Raw genomic sequence first — 17,468 nt, 5'->3', positions numbered from 1 at the left:
TCACAACATTTTCAGATACATTAATAAACAAAAGTAGCAAATCACAAAAATATGTAGTATGTGATGTCAATTTTATAAACTTCAACATAAGCAAAATTATTCAATATGATAAAAGTCAGAATAGTGTGTATATCTAGGCAGATACTGACTCTGAAGGGCCCTGAGGAAACTTTCTGGAGTGCTGGGGATTTCCATAACTTGATCTAGGTAGTGGTTTTATGGATGTATATATATGAGAAAAAAATAAAACTTTCCTATTAAAAGATTAGTATACCATACACAATAAATGTATGCTATACCTGAATTAAAAAGTATAAAACCAAACTTGATGTCAGTTAATGCATATTTGTTGGGAATTTGACAATGTGCTAAAAGTTATTCATGATAAAGAATAGAATTTATGTTCTAGCCAAGAATTTTTATAAAATTACAGGATAAAATTGGAAGAAAAACATTGTAAATGCCTCAAAATTACCAGAAAAAGCAATTCAAATTTCTTTTTTTTTTTAGTTTTTTAAAAATTGGAGTTCAATTTGCCAACATATAGCATAACACCCAGTCTGCATTGGTTTAAAAACCAGTATTGAAGACAGTGTCTATTTTATTCTTCCTTCCTCTTAGGTTTGGATTCTGGAGGGAGAAAGTTTCTCTCTTAAAGTAGTGGTAGGTTTCCTATTGTGGCTATATCTATATTTAGATATCTAGCTCTATATAAATCTACAGGTATATACCTAAATATATATGCCTAGATATATACCTAGAAAGAAAAAAAACATTTTTTCTTTTCTTTTATTTTTTTTTTTAAATTTTTTTTTTATTTATTTATGATAGTCAGAGAGAGAGAGAGGCAGAGACATAGGCAGAGGGAGAAGCAGGCTCCAAGCACCGGGAGCCCAACGTGGGATTCGATCCCGGGTCTCCAGGATTGAGCCCTGGGCCAAAGGCAGGCGCCAAACTGCTGCGCCACCCAGGGATCCCCTTTTCTTTTATTTTTAAAAGATTTTATTTATTTGTTTGAGAGAGAGGGACAGCTTGAGAGAAGAGGAGAGAGCATGAGTAGGCGGAGGGGGAGAGAAAATAGAAGAAGCAGAATCCTTGCCTAGCAGGGAGCTTGATGCCGGGTTCTGTGTCAGGACCCTGAGATCATGACCTGCGCCAAAGGCAGATGCTTAACTGACTGAGCCGCCGGGGGCCCAGAAACATCATGTTTTCAATAATAAAAATCAGTAAAAAATACATGCTCATTAAATTAAATTTAGCAAATGCAGAAGAGTAGGGGAAAACAAACGGCCAAAATTATACCACCTAAAACAACTTCTGATTAATATTTTAGAGTGTTTTTATTTTTAATTTTTTATTATTTTTAGAGATTTTATTTACTTATTCATGAGAGACATACAGAGAGAGGGAGAGAGAGAAGCAGGATTCATGCACGGAGCCCAATGTGAGACTCGATCCTGGGATTCCAGGATCACGCCCTGGGCCCAAGGCAGACACTTAACTGCTGAGCCACCTAGGCATCCTTAGAGGTTTTTTTTTTTTTTTTTTTAAGATTTTATTTATTCATTAGAAACAGAGAAAGAGAGAGAGACAGACAGACAGACAGACACACACACACACACACACACACACACACACAGGCAGAGGGAGAAGCAGGCTCCATGCAGGGAGCCCCACGTGGGACTCGATCCCGGGTCTTCAGGATCACGCCCTGGGCTGATCCGCTGGGCTAAACCGCTGAGCCACCCAGGCTGCCCCCCTAGAGTTTTTAATAGCCTTTTATACTATAAGTTTAAAATGGTTTATTTTTAGAGATTTTATTTATTTATTCATGAGAGACACAGAGAGAGGCAGAGACGCAGGCAGAGGGAGAAGCAGGCTCCCCGCGGGAAGCCCCATGTGGGGCTCCACCCTGGACCCTGAGATCATGTCCTGAGCCAAAGGCAGACGCTCAACCACTGAGCCACCCAGGTGTCCCTAAAAATGGTTTTAAAAATCGAAGTAACCATATGTATGAACAATTTTGAATCCTGCTGTTTTTCAAAGACCAATTTAACCTTTATTATTTATTTCAGATTTAGAGAGTCTGTACATGAGTGGGAGGGGCGGAGGAAGAGAGAGAATCTCAAGCAGATTCCTTGCTGAGCCCCAGGTAGGGCTCCAGCTCATAACTCTGAGATCACTACCTGAGCTGAAGCCAAGAGTTGGGCACTTAACCAACTGTACCACCTAGGCACCCCAAAGATCAATTTAACCTTTAGCCATATAGCTAACTTGACCTTCAATGCTAGCAAATTTGCTATCTTCTATTTTGTGGTATTAATTTTCTATTTCCATTGAACAATCATATTCTACTTGTATCTTTCACTGTAAATCATCTCAAGTCCTTACTAAAAGTGAAAGAGTTGGTCTTCTCAGGGGGCGCCCACACCCAGGTGTCCAGCAGCACTGGGGGGGTGTCTGCCCAAGCATCCAGCCCAGTGCTGGGCTCATCTTGGTGTCTGCAGGAGATGGGGCCAACAGGAAAGTGTGAGCCTGGTGTTGTCATCTTCACTGAAGCAGGAATTCCCAGGGGAACCTGTAAGGATGTGGGGATTGGGATGGGGAAGCAGAGTAGGTGTTGAGGACAATCAGGAGGTATCCTGGTGTACTGGAAGGCATATGGCCTTTGCAGTCCTCTACTGGCTGCGGGTTTGGGGCAAGTCACGTCATCCCCCTGGGCTTCAGTTTCCCTGTTTGTGAAATGTGGCCAATAACACCTCCATCGCAAACTTGGTTTGAGGAGTCAACGAAATAACCCGTGGAGCACCTATTATGCAGAACAGCTAAACCAAAATGGGCCACTTACTATAATTGCAGCTAGGAGATATGGTGGGTGGTGAAGCCAATAGTTTGAATGTGTGAAGGCCAACTAAAGGGGCTTTGGAACGTTTCAGAAAGAAAAGCAATTAAGACCACATCCCCCATACTCCACTTGAACAGGGGGACATGAAGGTGACTGTCTCCCATGAGAGTACAGAAGAAGCAGTGTCAGCAGGACATGAAATTTAAAGCGAAACTGGCTGAGATGTCCAAGGCTTCCCTGGGCAGAGCACAAACTAGCAGAAAGGTAGAGGAGGAAGAGGAGGAGGAGGAGGAGGAGGAGGAGGAAGGGGCATTAGGAAGGAGGAGGACTTCTCTTGCACAGGGGACAGGGCAGCAGTCACTTGAATAGGGATTCCCTGCCCCCATCCCCAACCCTGAGCCCAGTCCTGCTCCTAACCCTCTCTTGGGGGACCTCCACAGCTGAGTGTCACCGCTCAAGGGTCCCCAGGGTCAGTCCTTCCCATCCATCACTCCCTTGATCCAGTCCAGGTAGTTGAGCACTTTGGTGTAGAAGCCATAGCCCTTGCCACACCCGATGCCCCAGGAGACGATGCCCGTGGCCACCCAGTGATGGGCACGCTCATCCCACACCACATAGACGCCGCCACTGTCCCCCTGGCAGACGCTCTGCTGCCTCATCTTATCCCCAGCGCAGAACATGTTGGCAGAAAACACCTCGGATCTCTGCTTGTCTTGGAGCCAGGCCTGGCAGGCCGCTCGCGGGGCGACGGGCAGCCTCGAGTACTTCAGCTCAGTGGTTAACCAGCCCAGGTCCACGCCGAAGCCGCTGACGTAGCCCCACACGCCGCTGCGGTACAGGGCCTCGCGCTCGGGCAGGCAGACGGGGAGCAGGCTGGGCCCGAGCGGCACGCGGCGCTGGAGCTCCAGGAGCGCGAGGTCCCCGTCGAAGTTGCGGGACTCGTGCTGGCGGTAGTCCGGGTGCACCACCACTCGGCGCACCGGGTGGCTCCCCAGCCGCAGCATCTCGTCGATGCTCGTGTGGCCCAGGAACACATGCACGCTGCGGTTCTTCCCCAGGGGGACGCCGTCCTTGGGATGGATGGTGTGGGCCGCAGTGAGGATCCACCTGTCTCCCAGCAGGGCCCCGCCCCCTCGGCCGTAGATGCTGGTGAAGGCTTGCCAGGGGAAGTTCCCCAACTTGGCTCTGGAGGAACCGACGGCCTCCTGGCTCTGGGTGATGGGGGCCACGGGCCGGCCACAGACTGGGAGAGAGGAGAGAGGTACAGGTGACGATAGCAGCTGCAGCAAGACGCATTGGTTAAAGACCTGCCTCTGTGAAGTGCTCCCTCTCCCGCCTCCTCAAACATTTTCTTTTTCAAAAAGAATCACTCTTATTTATTTGACCTTAACACTGGGATTTAGAAAAAATTTAATTCCAGTGTCATTAACACACAGCGTTCTTCTATTAGTTTCAGGTGTGCAATATAGTGATCCGACACATTACTCCGTGCCCATCGCGGTAAGTGTACCCTTGATCCCCTTCACCTATTTCCCCCGCCCCTCAGACATTTGAAAGCCAGTTCTTTAGACTGTAGGCAGGGCCATCCTGAGCAAAATTATGCAGCAAGCAGTTTGTCCTTAGTGCCTGCTGCCTCTGTTTTTTGTGTCCTTCCTTCATGGTTGACATCTTCCACCATCACCTGCCCTCCAACCCACTCCCAAAACACTGCACCAGCCTGGCCTGACAGCTTTCTGAGGGTCAGGAGCAGGATCTGAGGTTTATTCAGATTGGGTTAGAAGGGCAATGCTTTGACTCAAAAAAAAAAAAATACAAAAGGATTTCAGAAACAGTGAACTTCAACCCTGTATACTGCTGGTGGGAATGTAAAAGGATGCAGCCCCATTGGAAAATAGCCTGGCAAGTCCTCAAAAAGTTAAACACACAGGTGTGAAGTGACCTAACAATTCCCCTCCTAGGGGTATGCCCAAGAGAATAGAAAATGTTCACACAGACACTCGTACATGAATGCTCATAGTGGCAGTATGCAGAAGGCAAAAAGTGGAAACAACCCACATGTCCCTTAACTGATGAATGGATGAACAAAAGGTGGGATATCCATGGAAAGGAATGGAATCCTGACACTTGCTACAGCATGGATGAACCTTGAAAAAATGAAAGAAGCCAGACACAAAAGGCCGAATGCACACTGTGTCATTCCCTTTATAGAAAATGTTAAGAACGGGCAAATCATAGAGACAGAGAATAGACTTATGGTTGCCATGGGTGGGGGAGGGGAGAGTCGGAGGAGGTACTGGGTTTCTTTTTGGGGTGATGGGAATGTTCTGGAATTAGTGGTAATGGTGGCACAACATTGTGAATGTACTAAAAATTACTGTATGGTACACGTTAAAATTGTTAAGATGATGAACTTTATGTTACATAAGTTTTATCTTAATAAGTCTTAAAAACATGGTGGACTTTCTGGCACTGTGGCATGGAGGTAGGGAGATATTTTGGGGATAGAGAGCCTGTCTGTATATCCTTAAAGTGGACCATCCCAAGAGAGGGATTTTTCTTATTTCCACTCTTCTGACCCTCTTCTCCCTTACGGTCTCCTCTGATGGACTTCCTCTATGCATTTACTTTCTCAGCTAATCTTTTGATCCTGAATAAGGAACATGATTCTTGCCTCCCCTTTTCTGGGCCTCCTTGGTTCCCCTCTTCTGCACCTTCTGCCTTTCTCTCTCCCTTTCTACTCTAAGGCTTTCCTTTACCTCCCTGTGTCCTGCTCCCGTGGGCCCAAGCACAGCTGAGTTTTCTTTGGTAAGTGGCCACAGGGTTGGCCCTGGGAGATCACTACTCACCAGGGACACAGTGAGGAAGCTCCTTCCTATCCTGCGTCTCCTTCCAGGGATTCTGGCGTGTGCAGGTGAGTGTCCCTGAGGAATGAAACGAGAGGAGAGAGAAAAACAGATTCAGAATTGGGATGTGGGCATGGTGGGGTGTCCGGAGCACCTCAGGGCTCTTGGTGGGAGTGAGGAGAACCCAGAAGGTGGGGACTCACCTGCTGGCACTGCCTGATAATAGGGCTCCCGGCAGCAGTGGTTCTGGATCTTGAGGGGGTCTGGATCTCCACGTGTGCTAATGGCCTTAGAGGCCCCACTGGCCTGGCTGTTGGGCCGACGACTATGGTTCACATCTGTAGGAAACCAGTGGTCAGGAGGACCTAGAACAGGCAATCTAGGGGCTGATTCTGGTCCATGGCCATGTTTAGTTTCACTTGCACAGTCTTTTATTTAGAACATTTGAACTTTTTTCACTGATCAGGTTGTCAACAATAAAAAATGATTTAAAAAATTGAAAATAACTGTGATAAATTGGGTATGAGGAAAAAGGCATTTTCATACATGGCTAGTCAGTATGTATTAGCAAAACCTCTTTGGAGGAAAGTTTAGCAATGTCAAAATTTAAATTGCAAATGCTTTTTCACCCAACATTTCATTTTTAAGAATTTACCCTTATACTAAAGATATATAGGCACAGCAGTACTGCTTGTGGCAGCAACATATCAGCGGGGGACTGGTTAAGTGCATTATGTGCATCACTCAAAGGAATACTATATGCTTATTAAAAAGAATTAGGCAATGCTAATTACATATATATGGGTTGATCCTTAAGACATATTATTGAGAGAAATGCTAAATTTAAGATATTATATTATGCACCCCCCACGTCTGCAACAAAATGTATATTTGAATGACATAGAATGTCTTTGGAAGGATACCAAGAAGTGGACAACAGAGTCGTTTCTGAACAGGGTAACCAGGGACTAGGGGCCAGAGTCAGAGGAGGACTTACTTCTTAAACACAATTACCATTTTATATTATTTTTATGTACCATGTTTTTTTTTTAAATTATCATGTGCATACATATCTCTCAAAAATCTGAGTTACTACTTGAAAATCTAGCATTTCACTGAAAAATCTGGACTTTTGGCTTCTCTGGAAAGAGGAAATGGTCTGCAAGCATTCGGCCTATAAATCTGCATGGAAACACCTGCTGGAACTGTGAGGTGGCAGTCCTTTTAATTGGGCTGCTCACCAGCAGGGGCACAGCTGGGTCACTCAAGCTTCCACTTGTCACTTTAGGAGATTAGGGGCCATGGCCATGGGCACAGGCTGAACCCCCAGGATGGACACTCACCCACAGCTTGGTAGAGGGCCAGGAAGCCCTTGTGGAGGCCAGTGGTTCTGTCCTGAGAGGAGGCGGGGGCCCGGAAAGTCAGCCGCAATCGGTTTCCCGGGGAAACAAACTCCCTCTGACCAGGGGGGCTGCCCAGCGAGGAGCCCTGTTGCCCACAGAACCGACTTGGATCCATCCCACTGGCTGTGATCTGAAAGGGAGGTGGGCAGGGAGATGTGAGGTGAATCTACATCACAGGGTCACATCCTGGGTGTGTGGACTCTAGAAGGTCTGCACACCTCTGGGGCTCAGCAGCTGTCCCTTGGGGAGCTTTCAAGTAGCTTCTTGTTCCATGACTGACCGCCAGCTTTCTTTCATCCATGACCAGATACCTAAAATATTTCTTTAGCCTACCATAATTATCTCTAAAGCCCACTGTAGTTCCCAGGAAGCTCCTTGGGAATCCCAGGGTTCCTCCAGTGTCCACTGTATTATAAATTCTAAGAAGGCAGGAACCACATCTACTTTGCTCACCATTGACTCCCTGGTGCTCCAAATGGTACATATAGCACCACAGCCTTAAATCAACAAATATGTGGATGTAAGTCCTTCCCACCCTGCCTCCTCCACCGCCATCACCTTCCTCTTGTCCGAATAAATTCCTATGGCCAATATCTGTGAAGCAATAAGACTCTCTGCAAAGACTGAGCCCCCCAGGTTCCTAATCTTTCCTGCTCTCCTTCTTTCGGAACGTTCCTCCCCTTACCCCATAAACTATAAATGAACCCCCCCTCCCAAGGTGTGAAATCTACAGACACAAAAGGTACAAAGAGTGTGCACTCCAGCTATTGTTGCTTTAGTATGTTCTTTAAGCAGGTTGTCTCTGCTTCTGTTCCTTCTGACTGCCTCACCCCTCTCAAATCCCTTCCTGTGCATTCCCCAACCCAAGGAAGGGCACCTTGGAAGGAGTTCCCATGGCCTGCTTCATGCCTAATCTCTGTTCTGGGCACACAGTTCATTGGTCAGCTCATTGGATTTCTGACCTTCATATTGACCCAGATACGTTGGGTTCTTGCTAGCACTTTGTTCTCTCATTCTCCCCAAATCCCAAATTCCTTTAGGGCTCCCTCCAGCCCATCTCTCCATGATCACAGTAACTGAATGAAAGTTGACACAAAGAAAAGTTTTCAATCACCTGAAATGTCTTGCTTGGGCATGTCCCAGTACTTTTCCTTCCTCAGGGTGTCAACACTTTAATGTCCTTATTTAACAGACCTGCCTCTTGGGGACCCTAGGAGACTGTCCTTTATTAATATACTTGGTTGTTAAATGATCCAGTTTTCTTTTTGCCTTTCCTCATGGGTTGTTGGCCAGCTAAAATGACTTAGGAGTCTAACTAGCAAAGTAGAATGAACACCCGACTGGGAGTCTTCAGACCTGTGTTAAATTCCCAACTTTACCTGACCTCCCTGTATGACATGGGAGCTTTCTTAACCATCTTAACTCTTGGTTTCCTCCTATAAAATAGTCTGTGAGGCGTCTTCTAGCCAGGACAACATCATGCCCTATGACACTCTCGTGTCTGCATGAAGAGCGGTGGTGAGGATGACAGTAAACACCCACTCATCCCAAATTCACTCAGTTGGGTGTTCTACAGAAGCTTGGATTTCATTCATTCTTTCATTTGTTCCTTCAACAGTTATTGATTATGTGCTGTGTGTGAGACACTGGGCTAGGTGCTGGGCATACAGAGAGGAAGGACACACAGTTCTGCTACTCAGGAGCCCATGGGCTGGCTGAGCATACCTTACAAATTAAAAACTGACCTAGACTACAGGGCATTAAATTCTGCACTTGCAGTGTCTGTGTGATTTGGTCTGGAAGCAGAGAGGAGGGAAGAATCCTCTTCCTGAGCTTGAACTCCCTCAATGATAGGGAAGTCAGGCCAAGATTGAAATTGCCCACGACTGACAATAGCAGAGCTCATGGTAGGTACTCAAGAGACATGGGCTAATTAAATAAAGGACAGTCACAATTTCCAGTAAAATCTGAAGTAGTAAACACATGCATTTATCTCTTTTCCCACCTTAAATCCCACCAACATGACAGCAAAGCGATAAAATGGTGTACATGATCAAGGGCAAGAAAGTGAGAGGATGTGACAGCAGATGAGGGATATCAACGTTTTGGAAGATGGGATGGAGATGGACAAATGGAAATGAGTCTGCAAAGGTGGGAGCCAAATAAAACAAGCAGGTTCTCCCAACAGGACCCAGACAAGTTTCAGAAATTGGAGTAACCAGGAACCCCCAAGGATGAGGATGAAGGAAGGGCTGACCTACTTGGGGAGACCTCAGAAATCTAGGTCCCTTTGCCCACCCTGTGCATTCAGACAATTCCCTCTGGCTCACCCTGGCAGAAGATCTTAGCATTAGCCAGACACCCTGGGCTAGGGGCCCCTCCTGCCCCTGCACACTCAACAGAGGAGATGAAGACCAGTACCAAAAACAGAGGGATTAGGTGAAAGTCTACATATCAAACAGTGAGATTCCCTCCTCTGCTTGTTTACCAGAATGTTGGCAACCCTGAGCAGGAAACCAGAGGATTCTTTTCTAAAAATAAATTTTTAAAGATTTTATTTATTTATTCATGAGAGAGAGAGAGAAAGAGAGAGAGAGAGGCAGAGACACAGGCAGAGGGAGAAGCAGGTTCCATGCAAGGAGCCTGATGTGGGACTCAATCCCCAGTCTCCAGGATCAGGCCCTGGGCTGAAGGCAGGTGCTAAACCGCTGAACCATCCAGGGATTCCAAAAACCAGAGGATTCTGATCTGAGATTGGCTGTCCCTAAAGAAAATACTTCCACAAGCTAATATTTGGGAGGTCCCCAACAGCACAAATAGGTCACCTTGTTGACAATTCTATTTTCAAACCCGTCACTTCACAGATTTTAGCTATCCACATGGAGCATCCAGTGCCATTTAAATATTTCACTCTTAAATGTGAATGATCTACCAAATATTCTCAGACATTGTAGGAAAGTTTCTAATATGATAAGCAGAGATCAAAACAAATGAACAATAATTGGGTAGAGATAATACAAGGAACAGAAGGAAACATTTAAAAACAATCCATGTAGAGGGAAAGGAGTAGATATTGCCTCTATGAAACAAGAACAATCTTCTATAAAAAGATACGTTTAGAAGATAAAATCGAGCTTTTAGACATGAAAAAATGTTAGCAGAAAAAAATTAACAAAAAATTAATATTTAAGGGGCACCTGGGTGGCTCAGTCAGTTAAGTGTCTGCCTTTGGCTCAGGTCATTATCCCAGGGTTCTGGGATGGAGGCCCACATCAGGCTCCCTGCTCAGCAAGGTGTCTGGTTTTCCCTCTCCCTTTGCTGCTCCTTCTGCTTGTGCTCACCCTCTCTCTCTCAAATAAATAGATAAAATCTTTTTTAAAAGTTGGTATTTAAAATGAGGAAATCTCTCAGAAGGTGGAACAAAAAGATGGAAAACAGAACAGAATGGATTAACAAAACTGGAGAATCAGTCCAGAATTTACAACATCTAAATTGTAGGAGATCCAGAAAGAGAAAATAAAGAAAGCAGACATCTGGAACTTATTTAAAAAATAATACAAGAGCGGCGTGTGGGAAAATGAGTGAAATAGGTGATGGGGATTAAGGCATGAACTTGTCATGATAAGCCCCGGATGATGTGTGGAAGTGTTGAATCACTGTATCCTACACCTGAAACTAATATTACACTGTATGTTAGCTAACTGAAATTTAAATAAAAACTTAAAAAAATGAGAAGAAAAGTACAACATAAGGAAAATAATCAGTAATATAATAACATTATATGCTGACAGATGGTGACTACACTCATCAGAGTAAGCGCTGAGCAATGTATAGAACTATATTTTCAATGTTGCACAATTGAAACTAAGATAACATTGTCAACTACACATCAGTAAAATAAAAGTAAAAATAAAAATAAACATAGTCCCAGAAGGCTAAAAAAAAAAAAAAATACAAGAGCTTTCCTGGAATTGAAGGACTGGATTTAAAACTCTTGGTTGGGGTGCCTGGGTGGCTCAGTAGGTTAAGCATCCTACTCTTGGTCTCGCCTCAGGTCATGGTCCTGTCGTTGTGAGATCAAGCCCCACATCAGGCTCTGTGTCAGTGTGGAGTCTGCTTCAGATTCTCTCTCCCTCTCACTACCTCTCTCTCTCTAGTAAATTAATAAAATCTTAAAAAAAAAGTCTCGGGGCACCTGGGTAGCTCGGTGGTTGAGCGTCTGCCTTCAGCTCAGGTCGTGATCCTGGGGTCCTGGGATTGAGTCCCACATGGGGTTCCCTGCAGAGAGCCTGCTTATCTCTCTGCCTATGTCTCTGCCTCTCTCTCTGTGTCTCTCAGGAATAAATAAATAAAATCTTTTTAAAAATTAAAAAAATTTAAAGAGTCTTTAGATGAAAAAACCCCTGTTCAATGGATACAAAAAGACTTGTATCAAGGCACATCAGAATGAAAATTTAGAATACTGCCAGTAAAGATGGAAAATGTTCCAAAAGTTCTAGAGAGAAAAAACTAAGGTTGGGAAATCATACTTGTACCAGACTTAACATTAGAGCATGCAGACTGTATGATCAAAATTCTTTTTTTTTTCTAAATTTTTTTAAATTTTTATTTATTTATGATAGTCACAGAGAGAGAGAGAGAGAGAGAGAGGCAGAGACACAGGCAGAAGGAGAAGCAGGCTCCATGCACCGGGAGCCCGACGTGGGATTCGATCCTGGGTCTCCAGGATCGCGCCCTGGGCCAAAGGCAGGCGCCAAACCGCTGCGCCACCCAGGGATCCCATATCATCAAAATTCTGAGAGAAATTGTTTGTAACCCAGATCAACTATTCATCAAGTGAGAGTAGAACTAAGATATTTGTGGATATGTAAGATCTTTGTCATTTATTCTCTCATACCTTTTCTGAAGGAGAATGTGCACCTCCAAAATGAGGGACTAAACAAGAAAAGAAAATGATATGGGGTTCAGTTCCAGCACAGGTTAGGTAAAGGAAATGCCCAAAAGGAGAGAGAAGGGACTCCCAGAACGCTCAAGGCTCTAGAGAGCAAGGAACGCAGATGGAGGACATAAAGCATCAAGGGATCTCCAGGTGGGATGCCACCAATGCAGAAGATGAAGAGATTGAGATATGAAGTTGATTATGTCCAGAGGCTAAGAGTTTGGGGGAGCTTAGATAACTGATAGAACTAAGCAAACTACAAATCAAAACAAAAACAGAAAGCCCAAAAAAACTCCATGTGATTACTGACTCCTGGGAGAAAGCCAGAGAGGCAAGGACATATAATTACTGTACACCATGTGCTCAGAGGGAATATTTTAAAGTCACGATAATGTCAATAACTAGAAATGCTAATAATGGTAGATTGGGAAGATGGGGTGGGGAAATGTGTTGCAGGTCTAGGAGAGGTAAAGCGAGTCCTCTTCTATAGTTGGAAATTAAGTGATCATATGAAAAAACAATACCATAATAAGCGTGCTCTTTATGCCTGTGAAAGTCAATGCCAGATGGAGCAGCTACGTGAACTATAAGCACTGCCCCTGGGAGAGGGGCTTCTGGGAAGAAGGCTGGAGACTGCTGTTTGCATTATAAGCCTGTATCCTCATTTTTTACGAGAACTTTGTGCAGGAATGATTTCGATACAAATGAAATTTAACCCGAAAGATAATGTAAAGTGATGTTTTTAAAGTGTCCATATTCTGGGACGCCTGGGTGGCGTGGTTGAGCATCCTTTGGCTCAGGTCATGATCCTGAGGTCCTGGGATCTAGTCCCACATGGGGCTCCCCACGGGGAGCCTGCTTCTCCCTCTGCCTGTGTCTCTGCCTCTCTCCCTTGTCTCTCATGAATAAATAAATAAAATTCTTTTAAAAAATAAACTGAAGTGTTCTTATCCGGCCACTTGAACAGTCACCTCATCTTTCGTTATTATTTAGAACCAGCTTCCTGATCTGATAGAGCCTGTACTCCACAAATAGTTGGTGGATCCCTACTGACTGAAGTTTGAGTCCCTGCTCTTTGACTCCAGGGTTTTGCAGTATTTGTGTGTGTTCCTCTGTATGACTTCCAAAGGCAGGGCCTGCCCCGCCGCCCTCTCTTGCTTTGTGGGGCCCAGATGGTAAGCAGGGGCAGGGCCTCTGGTGGAAGGATGTGCCCTTGGGCAGACCTTGGCCTCCCTGGGTCTGACTCGGGCTCTTCATTCATCCTTTGCCATTCAAGGCACAGCCATGTCCCCCTGCCTCTGGGCTCCGGGCCAGAGGCTTCCTCCCCAGAGTTCCCTTCAGGACCCCCACCGCAGCTCACTGTGACTGAGTCCTGCTCACAGTCTTGGGATGGCTCCAGGTCGAAGTCCTGGAAGACAAGCCTCACAGCAAAGCCGTCCGGAGCCTCGATGTCAGTGGAGCTCTCTTGGCCTTTGCGATACGGCTCTGGATACCCGGGGGACGTCAGCTGCTGGGGCAGCTGCTGGGCCAAGAGCACAGAGCCCTGCGTGGGGCAAGCCTGGAAGACTCCCCAGAGGAGTAGCCACCACCTGTGAGTGGGTGAGAGCAAGATGTGGCCACACAGCTATGGCCTGAGGCCTGTGGAAATATGAAGAGCAGGGGCAGGTGAAACTAAGAGATTGAGAGGGCCAGCAAAGGCATTGGCAGCTGTGGCATGAGCCCCGGAGGCCTGGGCACCTGCTGGCTCCTCCTGCGGTGCCCCTCCTCACCCCGATTCCTTCAGCCTTCTAGCCAGCGTGAGCTCCGACTGTGAGTTTTCCACCTCTGCTCTCGTCCTTGGACAGTCTCAATCAAAGTAGCGGGCTGCTTTCTGCTTAGGCAAGTCCCAATCCCACCCTGGGACCTGGGGGAGCAAAGGTGGTAGGAGGGGGACATTTGAATACTTCCTTGACTCGCAGGTCATGGAGCCTGACCAACTCCAGGGAAGGCTTCTGGAGGCTACAGGCAACTCTCCAGTTCCTGGGGCAGTAACTGGCTGTGTGTGTGTGTGTGTGTGTGTGTGTGTGTGTGTGTGCATGCACGTCCCTGGGCCCCCCCTTCCCCTCTCCCCGCCAGCCTCTCCTCCAGGCCTTTCTGTGGGCCCACTCACATCTTGCCCGGGCAGCCTGTGGACTGGGGGCTTCTCCAGAGGTCATTTCCCAGCTGTGAAACCAGGCATCTGGAACTGGACATCTGGGACCAGGACGCCAGGGAACAGGAGGTGGGGCTGGGGAAGGCCCTGTGTGGGAGGAGGGAGAAGTTACTGGAAATGAGTTAAGTAATTCTCCAGTTCCTTTTTTTCTAATTCTCTGGGTCGAGTGCCATCTGCTGTCTGATTCAGGCATAGTTCACCCACCACGATGTAGAGGAAAAACACCCGCCCAAGCCACATTGCCCTCAAAAGATAGCAGGGGGCCAGGAAGGCACCGACTCTTAACTCTTTTATACTGTTTAAAACTAATTTTTACCTTGTACACATATCACACGGTAGGGTGGCTTTTTTGTGTTAAGGATGTCATTTTTATTTATTTGTATTTTTTTATTTTTTAAAGATTTTATTTATTTATTCATGAGAGACACAGAGAGAGAGGCAGAGACATAGGCAGAGGGAGAAGCAGGCTCCCATCAGGGAGCCTGATGTACTTGGGACTCGATCCCTGAACTCCAGGATCACGCCCTGAGCCGAAAGCAGAGCTTAACCGCTGAGCCATCCAGGTGTCCCTTATTTTATTTTATTTTTTTAAAGATTTACTTATTTATTCATTCATGAGAGACACAGAGAGAGGCAGAGACACAGGTAGAGGGCGAAGCAGGCTCCCTGCAGGGAGCCTGATGCGAGACTTGATCCCAGGACCCCAGATCACGACCTGAGCCACCCAGGCATCCCAAGGCCGTCATCTTTAATGGGCCATACCTCTCCCTCCCTGACCTTTCTACTCACTCATGTTATTAGACTGTCCTTGTAGAAATTGAAGTTTGTGACTCACAAACTTGAGCTGCAACTTGCTCCTCTCTCATCAAACGTGGGTGGGGCCCTTGGGTAGTTCCCTGAATCCTGCCTATAGCCCCTGGAAGCTGCTTGTCTGGCAGGGTCAGGCTGGGGCAGGGGTGGGGGCAGGCCCAGACTCAAACTTCTTGACTTAGATACCAGAGACCATAGCAGGGGGCAGAGGCTGCCCTCCCTGCACCCCCAAGAGAGAAACTTGACCACGGCTTGGTAAAGGGCCAGAAGCCCTTCTGGAGGCCAGTGGTGCTGTCCTCAAGGGAGGTAGGTATGTGGAAAGTCAGCACCCTGAGGACACAAATTCCCCCTGACCAGGGAGGGCTGCCCAGCGGGGAGCCCTGTGGCCCATAGAAGACTCAGAGCAGTCTCTGATGGCTGTGATCTGCGAGGGGAGGGGATGAGGGGAAGCTGGTAGATGTGGGGTGAATATGCAGCATTGATTAGTGCAAGGTCACATCCTGTTGTGGACTCCAGCTCCTTCTAGAAGTTTTGCACATCTCTGGGGCTCAGAGTTCTAACACGTGATGGCTTTGTCGAACGGTTCTACTTACCCTTTCTCTCCCCATTCTGCTAAACACAGAGGCTGCCATATGCTGAGAATGGCTCCTTACTCCACTGCTCTTGGTCCTCTCTTCTTTCAAGAAGCTCTTTGGGGTGCTCCCAAACAGTGCTCTAGGCCAGCTAGCACGCTCCATCAAGGCATGTGGCTAACTTGGCTCACCATCACTGATGGCTAACATGGTGCCTAGCATATGTACATAACCACGAAACACATGGGGTTGAATCTTGACTATATGGGTAGAAAATCTCTTAGTTGGCTTCCTCTCTGTCCCTCCCATACTAATCCTCGAATCCCCCTCCTTCCAGCCCCACTATCACTATGCTCAGTGATACTGAGTACTTTTCTGCTACTGCTTTTTGGGACCTGACCTTTCCCGCTTTCCCTTCTTCTGCAGGATACCTCCCCTACCCCACACAGGTGGCAACACACACAGGGTTGTCACACAGCTATCTAATAACAAGAGTGAGAAAAATCTAAAGGTACAAAACATACTGAAACCAGTTTACTTCTGTAATATTGTGTAATCCTGTAATGGCAATAAGCAGCTCCTTCCAGGCTCTCTGTGGGTCATCCCAAATGACCAGGTTCCTCCTCAAGAGGCAGACCTCTGGGTTCTACACTGTCCTAGAGAATCCTTCCCCCATCCTTAGTCCAAGGGAGAGCTCACTAGGCACTCCCTCTCACCCCCGTTCCAGAAGTAATCTCTATTCTGGGCCCATGCACACTGCTCAGGTTCTGGTCATACGTTCTCTTCCTCATTACTTCTTCCCTTATTGCTACCCCCTCCCCCTTCTTCAGGTCCTTGTGCACTTGCTTGCATCCTCCTCCCTGGTCCAGACTTGAGCTCCAACAGCTTCCTCTCCTCTAAGCCTCATGTCACCCTGTCTTCCTGCAGAGTCTCTAGCTTGAGAAGGCAGCTTCCCCCTGAACCTGAGACTTTTTTTTTTATTATTATCTCTCAAGTGATAGGGATGCAGTGGAGATGGTGACTCCAAATATCATGGTCAGGGCATTTGTCTTCCTTCAGTTACCCCTAGGGTAGGGCTGTTATGGGCCACACATTCCAAATCCCCTCAAGTTAATCAAACCCAGGGTTGTGCTACTTCCCTTTTCTCTTTCTGCCTCTTCCCACAAGGCTAATTCATAGCTTTCCTGGTAGATCACAGGGCGAGGATTCCTCCTGTCATTTGAAATTATCATAGACTCTTAAACTCTTTGAAAAAGACAAATGGAATCATGAGATTTTACCTTTATGCTTGAAAGGACAAGATAGTCCCAAAGGTATTCTTCTGTTGTAACAAACAAACAACAATTTCATAAATCTTTATGCCTTTTTGAAATTGAGGAAGTTAATTTAAATAATTGTTTTCAGGGGTGCCTGGATGGCTCAGTCAGTGAAGTGTCTGACTCTTGGTTTCAGCTCAGGTCATGATCTTAGGGTCATGAGATTGAGGCCTGCCTCTGACTCTGAACAGGGCATGGATCCTGCTTAGGATTCTTTTACTCCTTCTCCCTTTGCCCCTCCCCCTACTTTTGCACATTCTCTTTGTCTCTCTCTCTCTCTCTCTCTCCTCTCTCTTTAAAACAAACAAACAAACAAACAAATAAATAAAATATTGTTTTCAGACTAATAAGTTATTGATGGCCAGCCAGAGTTGCAGACTTTTAAGGTTTACAGATTGCATTGTATTGGTCATACAGCATTCTCCTCTGATGTTTGCATGTCTTAAAAAATTCCTTTGTGCAAATTACACTTCCAAAGATGATATAAATATAACATGGAACAGGATTACATATTTTCACACCAGTGGGACTGAATGTTCTTGATTTACC

At 46.3% G+C, this 17,468-nt stretch overlaps 1 protein-coding gene across 2 annotated transcripts; it reads right to left on the bottom strand.

The window, feature by feature from the left end:
• Positions 1–1,801: 1,801 nt before the first annotated feature.
• C1RL (complement C1r subcomponent like) lies at positions 1,802–14,334 on the bottom strand. Of its 2 annotated transcripts, none has more exons than XM_025995288.2 (6): positions 14,180–14,334; positions 13,391–13,619; positions 7,032–7,221; positions 5,892–6,026; positions 5,692–5,766; positions 1,802–4,088 (listed from the first exon to the last, which is right to left on the bottom strand). In XM_025995288.2, the coding sequence occupies exons 1-6, from the start codon at positions 14,260–14,262 to the stop codon at positions 3,316–3,318; spliced, it is 1,485 nt and encodes a 494-aa protein (XP_025851073.2). In that variant the 5' UTR covers positions 14,263–14,334; the 3' UTR covers positions 1,802–3,315. The 2 variants fall into 2 exon arrangements, with proteins under 2 accessions (XP_025851073.2, XP_072622196.1); XM_072766095.1 differs by having other exon boundaries at positions 5,692–5,800; positions 5,879–6,026; positions 14,180–14,324.
• Between the last annotated feature and the right edge of the window lie 3,134 nt (positions 14,335–17,468).

The sequence above is a fragment of the Vulpes vulpes genome, chromosome 8 (assembly GCF_048418805.1).
Source record: "Vulpes vulpes isolate BD-2025 chromosome 8, VulVul3, whole genome shotgun sequence".
NCBI classification, from domain to species: Eukaryota; Metazoa; Chordata; class Mammalia; order Carnivora; family Canidae; genus Vulpes; species Vulpes vulpes.
The sequence above is the reverse complement of the archived record's forward strand: the minus strand, read 5'-3'. Positions and strand labels throughout refer to the sequence as shown.